Below are 9693 nucleotides of genomic sequence, written 5' to 3' on the forward strand. Positions count from 1 at the left end.
TCATGTCAAACACAGAAACCGTACTACTTCAGTACGCTGTGTATTATGAATCTAAACAAAAGAATAGGTCTGCAATAACCTAATTAAAGTTGATCTGCATCAAAATTTTGTGCATAATAAATCTGCTAGTTATAACTGTAGTCTTACTAATATGCATGTACAAGAAATATGCATATTTGCCTTGCACACATCTATAACTCACTCACACTCACCCTTAGTTTGTCAAACTAAAGAGGAAGAGAATATCCACGGAGATATCTAGAATCAACCCCTGACTCACGCACCAGAGCAATTCTTCCAGTACGCGCCACCTGCAAAACCCACACATAACCAAGAATGAAGCCCCTATTGGACAAAACAGCTATTGTATTAAAAGTTACGAGATGCAATTAAGATTGCAGGACAAACCTCACAAATCCCATAGGGTTCCAACAATCTCTGCAGTGCAACCATCTTGTTTAGGTCTCCTGTGAGCTGGATGAAAACATATCAATCAAGATGATCAGTGCTAATAGTGGTGGAATCTCCATTTAAAAACCCATGAACATGAGAAGGCAAAATCTTTCTGGTAACATTCAGCAGAGATCCAGAATTCCTATAGAAAATATAATTGTTCTAATTAATTCCAAATATTGGGTAGGCCAGCAGGGCAAATTCACCTCAAGGGTTATAGTGTGGTCAGAAACGTCAACAGCCTTGGCCCTAAAGATGTTTCCAATGTCAAGTACATCTCTCCGAGCAACAGCATTGGCAGCAATTTTTATCAACATCAATTCTCGCTCAGCAAATGGCAAGTTAGTAAGATCTCGAACCTGAACAAGTCACCAGTAAGCCACAGTTATACATTAACCAGATAGCATAGCTTTGTATTCCCTCATTGTGTCAATCCCAACAGATAAATCCAGCGAATATTCTAAGACATTAAGCATATGCTGTGTCTAAAATAATTAAACATACTCACATCATGCACATCAACAAGCTTATAAAGCTGTTGCACCAACTTGCTAATTGATTCATCTGTTGCAGGAACAACAGTGGTAATGCGAGATTGCCCCTCAACTTCTGCATGGCCGACAGCTAAGCTCTGATAAAAATAAACCAGTATAGTTAAGGAGATGCCCATAATTTCAAATAGCATGGAAAATAGAAGCGAGAATATCGGCCAAAATTAAAATATTTGTAGATTGAGTGTCCGACAATTTTTAGACTCTTAATTCTGAAATGTCAAACTCGACTTGATTAAGTAAAATGAAGATAATTCTAAAACATGTCAATATGTTTCAGTTTTCTTTATTTTATCATACAATATGTCAAGAACATTGCCCTAAAGAAGTTGCTACTTTTCACTCAACTATAATAAACGCGGCTGCTTTCCTCCTTCTGCTTCACATTTGACCATTATGTATATATGCAAAGTTTCTTTTTTCTATCTGGTGTAAAATAGAGACGACGTAAAAAGAAAATAACAGTCTAAAAATATTTACCTGAATGTTATAACCCCTTCTAGCAAAAACGCCTGTAATAATGTAAAGAACACCAGGAACATCGTTTACAAGCAAGGATAAAGTGTGTGATCTAAGTCCGCTGGTCTGCAGAGAGTTGATCAATAGGCAAAAGTAAAAGTCTTTAATTTCAGAGAAAAATTAGGAGATTAACATAAAATATTATATTCATAAAAAGGGCACTTTATGGGTAAGCTAATCTAGCTTTTCAGAAAAATATATTAAGCTTAGTATATGTAGACCAAACTTTACTGCTGAACAGTTTCAGACTTTCAATACAATTGAAGTATTGAACACAATTTGGTGATTGTTGCAGTGTATGACTTTCACCCAACTGAAAGAGAGCGAGAACTAAAAAAACAAAACTAATTATGAGCAGTTATAAAGTTTCTGACTTACATCTTCATCATTGAGAACACCCCAGTTAGCATTAAGGACTTGATTGACACTAACGGTACCAGAAGGCTCCACAGGATAAACATCACCCTTCAGAAACAGATAGAGATACATCAATATATTGTTCAATAATGACGTGCTGTTATACCATAAGACATATCACTGAATTTGAAGATGAATGTGGTAAAGTCATGCAGTGGAATACTTGAATTATGACTCCGACTTTATTTTTCAATAGTTCCACTCTATTTATGGAGGAACATGAGCAGCCTCATACTACAATCCCATTGTTAAATGTAGAGGACACCAAATGAAATAAATAAACAATACAGCATAAACTTTGCTGAGGAAGGTTATACCCCAGAAGATGTATCAGATTCGGTGTTGACAACTCCATTATCAACCCCTGCAAGAGCATCAACAGTCACTTTTCTCTCAAGATCTGGATATGAAGCTGCTGAATAGCGCCAAAATGGAGCAGAAGCTCCCAACTTTTCTCTCCTCAAAGCTATCTATGAGCAGGAAAGATTAAAGATATTGACACATCAAATACATCAGTAAATGATTACGAGTTAGTAAAAGTAGAAGAAAACAGCTAAAATGGCTGCTATTGGTCTTCAAGTTTGCACCTTTCCGGTTCTGGCAACTTCTCTGATCCCAAACTTGCTTAGATTTCTTTGAAGAGCAACCATCTTCCCAGGATCTCCTGTCACCTGTATCATAAAGAATCAAGTAACTCAATGTCAAGACTCGATAAATAAAAATCAAAATGCAAGAGCTATTTTCAGTCAGGGAGACAATGGAGATACATTTTCGGAAAAGGCATGCCTAGAGATGATATATGCACTAAACTTTCAAAAAAGAGTACCTCAATGGTTACTGAATGGTCTGAGATATCTACGATTTTTGCTCTAAAGATATTGACTATCCACTTGAGCTGCAAATAAGAAACAAACACAAGAGCGATAATCATTAAAAACAGAAAAAAAAAATCGAAAACTATGATGAAAGGTTGCAATGTTGAACACAGGGAAGTAAGTACCTCAGCAAGGTAATGTGGCTCTGCATTTACTTTGATAAGCATTAGTTCACGTTCTACTTGAGGTTCAGTAGAGAGATCATCAACCTAGGCATTAGATTATCAAACGAACCTCAGAAGATGAGTAAAAAAAAACAGTTACAATAGCAGTTCAACAGGTGTAAACGGTGCAGAAATGAGAGAAGAATAATAAGAAAAAGTGGAGGACCTTGATGACATTGACGAGCTTGTTGAGCTGCTCAATGACCTGGCGTAAGACGTTATCGGTTCCGGAGACGACAATGGTGAAGAGGGCTTTGTCCTTGTTCAAACCAACAGCAAGGGACTCAATGTTGAATCCCCTCCTTGCAAATACCCCTGATATCCGGTTTATCATTCCGCTTTCGTCCCCAACAAACACCGAAATCGCATGCCTCCTCACTCCCCTGATCAATGCATCAATGAATTGAATTGAAGCAAACAGTAAATTCTGATGCGTAAACATAAAACACAAAATAAGAAACATACTTGGGGCGGGGAGAGCCGTAGTCGGAGATTGTTTGGTCGATGCTTTTAGAAGCGGAGACGACGAGTTTGGTGTAGCGGTCATGATGATGATGGGTGTGACTTATCGATCGGGAGACTGCTGAAGAAGCAAGCGTAATAGTTTCAGAGGAGGCAAAGAAGAGCCTGGAAGAGGAAGACAGCTGTTTCGTTTTTGAGGAGGGGAAGGGATGCGGAGCTGAAATAGTCGCCATGGCCGGCCGGAGAAATGGAATGACGTCTACACATGACACATCCAAGTGAATTATTAATATATCGAGTACCATAAAGGGATTTGACTATAACGCCCCTTGTCAGGCTCTTGGATCTTCGGTGGTCCCAGCCCAATAGGCTTTTACTTGGATCTGGACTCTGTACTCTCTCCGGTTTACCCTGCCAGGTCCAAAAATGATGTGAGCCCCCAAAATAGAAATTATACCAGCAGCAAGCTGCATTTTATTTGCTGTACAGTTGTGATTGAGGAATCATGCTCGATTTTAATTCCAGAGATTGTCACTAATGGCAGGAAATAGTCCGAGCTTCTTCTTCATTTTTCGATTGTTAGCAGATCGTGTACCATACGCACTAAATATTTGTCAATAAATAAATATTTGTCAAACCAAAATTAACTAATACATGGTTATGCCGTTATGGCTGTGCCACGTAGGTTACTGGAGAATTTTCGGCTGGTACGTGTTTATATCTCATAAAATGATAATAATGGCCTTGATTAGTTTGATCTGGCTGTCCTTTTGGACTTACACCAAAGTGGGCTTTGTCTCCATCCAGTGCAGGCATCTACCGGCTCTGTATACGGTTGCGTATATAAAATGGCATGCCTTCAATCCCCATTAATCCAAAATTAGTGTGTGATTAGTTAGGTAATCCCATTGAAGCTTAATTATAAAATCCCTTGTCGGCCGGGCTGACCTGCAAGTGACTCATACAGTGGACTGACTTGCAGTGACTCATCCCCATTCCCTTCCATCACCGTCCTGTAAATTATTCTCCATCAATTCTGCACGTTAATAAAACCAAGCATGTCATTCTCAACGTAAACGCACTTCCTCTCCTTTTTCAGATGAACACAAAAGCAGCACAGTACTGCAGGAGCCTGTTACAATAGTTCTGTCATCCGTTAATAATTAAGCAAATGGGGGTTACACAATAATTGGGTTAGGTTGGGTTATAAAGGGAAAAATAAAAAGGAGGAAAAACTAGAGGAGGAGGAGGCTTTTGCGCACCAGTGATAGCAGACCCACCGTTGAGAGACAATTCCTTCCTTCCTTCCTTGTATATTCATTCACATGTCGCGCATCGCTCGGATCTCTCTTCTTCTTCCTTAGTTTTCTTTTCTCAACCATTCTTCTTCTTCTCTCTCTCTCTCTTGCCGCCGGCCTCTATCGGCATCGAGAGCTTCTCTCACTCCCGCTCAAGCTCTCGATCCGAACCCACCATCACTAAACACACAACAGAATCGAGAGGACACCCTCGCTCGATCAAACCATGATGATGATGATTATCAGATACTGTCTCTAGCGCCGCCACCACAATTGTTCGGAACGACGACGACGACAACAACATCAAGCGCAGCTCAAAATGGAGAACATCGCGGCGCAACTCAAGCGAGGCATTTCCCGCCAGTTCTCCACCGGCTCCATCCGCCGGAATCTCAGCCGCCAGTTCAGCCGTCAGTCCTCCCTCGATCCCAGGCGCAACAACCTCCGCTTCAGCTTCGGCCGCCAGTCTTCTCTTGACCCCATTCGCCGCAGCCCCAGCGAGGACGACGTCGAGCTCTCCGTGCCGGAGAATCTCGACTCGACCATGCAGCTGCTCTTCCTTGCTTGCCGCAATGACGTCAACGGCGTCGAAGACCTTCTCAATCAAGGCATTGACGTCAACAGCATCGACTTAGATGGCCGCACCGCTCTCCACATCGTCGCCTGCGAGGGCCACGTCGACGTTTGCCGCCTCCTGCTCAGCCGCAAGGCCAACATCGATGCTCGCGATCGCTGGGGCAGTACGGTAACTCTCTCTTTCTTCTTTACCATTTTCATATGTATACATATTCTTGCTTCCCAAGCAGCTTCAACCAATCAATCATTCGGTAACATGTAGCTTTCGATTTTGAAGAAAACAAAATCATTGTTATTCGTTAAAAAAGGAGGCTCAGCCTTCAAAGTTGTAGTTAATATTTGGAATTGTTTATGAGTTTGTTTTTGTTATTATAAATCTGGTGCGGACAGGCAGCTGCTGATGCCAAGTATTATGGGAATACAGACGTGTACAACATTTTGAAGGCGCGGGGAGCCAAAGTTCCGGTACATTATCAACTCAACTGTTTTTCAAACTTCCATTTCTGCTGCCTGCTGCGTGGAGATTAACAAATTGATTATCTCCTTTACTTAATTTCTAGAAAACCAGGAAGACGCCAATGACAGTTGCAAATCCTCGAGAAGTTCCAGAATATGAGCTTAATCCGTTAGAGCTTCAAGTTCGAAAGGGTGATGGAATAACAAAGGTCTTCCCTTTTCTGCTCTACTTTTTAGATTTCTGCTTGCTCTTCTTAAGTCCATGTATATATGCAAAAGAACTAAGTTTATGGTTTGTGTGTAACTCTACAGGGAACGTATCAAGTGGCTAAATGGAATGGTACAAAGGTTTCTGTTAAGATACTAGACAAGGAAAGCTATTCAGACCCTGAAAGCATGTATGCGCTAGCTCCTGCCTAAGATTGTGCTAAATAAGAATTTCTTCTGGCTTTATTTTCTATATAATTGTGCTCTACTCATGCAAAAATTAAAACTTCATGTATTTGAGTAATCAGCCTTTTGGTGTTGTTAGGTTCTTTGCCATTCTGGGGACTTCCATGTTGTATTGTAGACTTCTAACGGTACATTCTTATGTTATACCTTTTGACAATTTTCCTTTAAATTGAGCAGAAATGCTTTCAATAATGAATTGACATTGCTAGAGAAGGTTCGGCATCCGAATGTCGTTCAGTTTGTTGGTGCTGTTACCCAGAATATACCCATGATGATTGTTGTAGAATATCATGCGAAAGTAAGATCTATATCTCTTTGCACGCGTAAGCACATTTGTATAACCCACGTATGTTTTAACCATGAACTGACCTTTCTTTTGTGGTGATCTTTCAGGGTGACTTAGGAAGCTATATTCTAAGGAAAGGACGTTTATCTCCATCAAAAGCACTGAGATTTGCTCTTGACATTGCAAGGCATGTGCAACTTATTTTCCAATCATTATTTCTGAAGGGCCTTACACATCATATGCTTAAATTTCAAGTTTGGTGTTCCTTCTAATGCTTCTGCAGCTAGTCCATCATTTACTAACTTTTCTTTTACTTATTGTTGTTATCAGGGGCATGAATTATCTTCACGAATGTAAACCAGACCCGATAATCCACTGTGACTTAAAGCCAAAGTAAGGCAACCAACTCCCAAAGTTGATTTAATGTCTGTAGCAATTGCCAGTTGAATTCTGTCTGTTATTGTTGGGATGTGCTTTACTTTAATATTCGAAATTTTGGTAAGGTGCCAGAAATATTTTGCTTGATAATGGAGGTCATTTGAAGATAACTGGATTCGGGTTGATAAGGTTGTCAAATATTTCTCCTGACAAAGCAAAACTGTCACAGCCTTGGGCAAACAATGGTCATTCAAGTAAGTTGTGTGACTGAGCCTCATCTGAGAATATTCATTATGGTTTCAGTCATTATTGTTCTTCTGATCTGTAGGTCTCTATTTGGCACCTGAGATTTACAGAGATGAAATTTTTGACAGAAGTGCGGATGCATATTCTTTCGGTCTCATATTATATGAGGTGCTTTCCTATCTATGTTCATGTTCAAAAGGATGTTTGGTTCAGTTGTTTCTCATCTTGCCTGTCTTGATTGTTCAATGCTTGTTCAGCTACATATTCCTATCTATGACATATGTAACCCTTTCCACGCCTTGGGCGACTTTGCGATTGGTGTTTACTGTTTAACTTCTTGTGGAGTTTGTTTTCTGAATAATAGTACACAACCTTCTACTAGTTGTACATAAAGTCTTGACTTTGTGTTTCCTATTTTGTTTCTAATTTTTCATAGATGATTGAGGGTGTCCAGCCATTCCATCAGAACCCTATTGAAGAGGCTTTAAAAATGATGTGTTTAGAAGGAAAAAGACCACCAATGAGAACGAAGTCAAAAATTTATCCTTCTGTACTAAAAGAGTAAGTTTGTTTTCTAATTTCTCTGTTAACATATGTCCACTTCGTCTAAATTTTTGGGAAAATTCATGAATTTAATGAATTGCATCTATGTGACAATTAAAAAGTAAACCGTGCAATGTGCTGGCACCTTTAGAATATTTACTTAGTATCCTGTTTATCTAGCTATGTGCTTTTCTTTTCAAAGACAGCTTAGGAAGTCCTGGTTTAGTTTCAATTGTTTCTTAAAAGGAAAAGAAAATGAATATGCTCCTGCATTTATTTAGTTGGGTCCTTCATGGAATAGCATATTACCTTTGCAAGATAATGATCTCAGTCACTCCCATAATTTGCATATGGGGGTTTTATCATTTCCAGAACAATGCAATTCTTTTTCTAAATATATGATAACATTGTTAAGTCATACCTTCCGGCTTGAGATATTGAATGCTGAGGGTGCTGTTGAACACATAAGATTTCATATCAAGTATATGAGAGTGAGGATATCTTTTCTAAATCAAAAGTGATGACATGTTTCTTTTTATTTTTGATAAAGGAATGATAATACTCTATATACTTCAATAATGTGTATACAGATTGATCGAGGAATGTTGGAACCCAGACCCCTATTGTAGGCCAACATTCTCTGAGATTATTGTACGGTTGGATAAGATAGTTGCGAACTGCACAAAGCAGGGATGGTGGAAAGATACTTTTAAGCTTCCTTGGTATGTCGCCCTCCTAAGTATCTCCTAAATCTCTTAGTGTTGGCTGTTTTTTTTTTTTTTTGAGAAAAATGTTAGACCTGTTAATAAATTTGAAACACGGAACATCAATTGGATGGTAAAAATGTCTGGACTTTAGTTTGCGCTCTTGTTCTTGCTCTAAGAATGTAATCCATAATGATTGATCATACGCAGGAAATAACAAGAGGAGGCTCTCAGTTCCATCAGAACCAAGAAGATAAAAGTTTTATAGTAGAGTTGGGTGTTTTGGGGCTCCATGTTGTATTACTAGTCAGTAGTCACACTGGAGAGGGGCTTGGACTAATCAATCGGGTCAGCCTAAAGTTGAATTATTACCGTAATTGATGTTTGCTGAGGAGCTGGAAGAATGTCTTGCTATGTATCATCATCATCATGTGTGAAGAAGCTTTCTTATAGAGCATTTGTTTACATACACAGAATAATGTACACAACATAATATATCTCTGCATCGGAAGCCGTCCCTATAAACACCGTATTTTGCAGTGATAAAGAATACATGTAGGCTATGTTTGGTGCAACTGAGCTTATAAAAAAAGTTGGTTTATGTTGATTTTTTAGATTAAGCGACTAAATAAGTAAAGTAGCAAACTGTTTGGTAAACTAGTTTATATAAGTGGTTGTTAGTGGCAGAAGTTATAACAGAGCGTTTGGTAAACTCAAACTGGCTTATGTTTTTAATTTGTCAAATGACCAATTTGGACATGTAAGATAATTTTTTGTCAATTTTAGTTTAAAACAATGCTTGAAAATATATGACATTAACTGGATAGTTTTAAAATTATCTTAAACAAATATATTTTTATATTAATAACTTAGTTTTGATTAGGATCATGTAAATACATAAATACTCATACACGCGCATCTATCAAACTTTGAACAATCTTGTGTTTCTTAATTTATCCATTTCTTGTGCACCATGATGATTTTGTTCTTTTACGTCATTATCATCTTCTTCATCTCCACCACCTTCACTTTCTTCACCTCGGACAAAATGTTTATCATGATGTGCATATTTTCGGATATAATTATGAATATCCTTGCATGTTTTTTTAAAGTTTTCTATTTTTTTCCATACTCCAAATGAGTATTCTATAACTCCTCTAAGTGATCCAAAAGTGTAATTGGTTAAATAGTTCTCTTTTATTTCTTGGTTCTCACCAACAATATTGTTGGAAGTGTTGTGGTGACCTTTTGTTAAATAATGTCATTCCCAATAGTCCTCATAAATTCATAATGATATTCTTTCAGCTCTTCT

The 9693-nt window shown here is 38.5% G+C and overlaps 2 protein-coding genes across 2 annotated transcripts; one reads left to right on the forward strand and one right to left on the reverse strand.

Annotated features, from left to right (window-relative positions):
- Positions 1-12: 12 nt before the first annotated feature.
- Positions 13-3716, reverse strand: LOC126799626 (acetolactate synthase small subunit 2, chloroplastic). Its single transcript, XM_050526864.1, has 12 exons — positions 3445-3716; positions 3146-3362; positions 2941-3024; positions 2767-2835; positions 2528-2611; positions 2258-2410; positions 1902-1988; positions 1485-1589; positions 962-1084; positions 660-812; positions 409-474; positions 13-311 (listed from the first exon to the last, which is right to left on the reverse strand). The coding sequence occupies exons 1-12, from the start codon at positions 3672-3674 to the stop codon at positions 228-230; spliced, it is 1455 nt and encodes a 484-aa protein (XP_050382821.1). The 5' UTR covers positions 3675-3716; the 3' UTR covers positions 13-227.
- Positions 3717-4644: 928 nt separating this feature from the next.
- Positions 4645-8978, forward strand: LOC126785494 (integrin-linked protein kinase 1-like). The gene is made up of 12 exons (XM_050511243.1): positions 4645-5484; positions 5706-5780; positions 5876-5980; positions 6084-6169; positions 6402-6522; positions 6618-6697; positions 6841-6903; positions 7021-7142; positions 7217-7302; positions 7571-7695; positions 8268-8399; positions 8592-8978. The coding sequence occupies exons 1-12, from the start codon at positions 5059-5061 to the stop codon at positions 8596-8598; spliced, it is 1428 nt and encodes a 475-aa protein (XP_050367200.1). The 5' UTR covers positions 4645-5058; the 3' UTR covers positions 8599-8978.
- The last annotated feature ends 715 nt before the right edge of the window (positions 8979-9693 follow it).

The sequence above is a fragment of the Argentina anserina genome, chromosome 1 (genome assembly GCF_933775445.1).
Source record: "Argentina anserina chromosome 1, drPotAnse1.1, whole genome shotgun sequence".
NCBI lineage: Eukaryota > Viridiplantae > Streptophyta > Magnoliopsida > Rosales > Rosaceae > Argentina > Argentina anserina.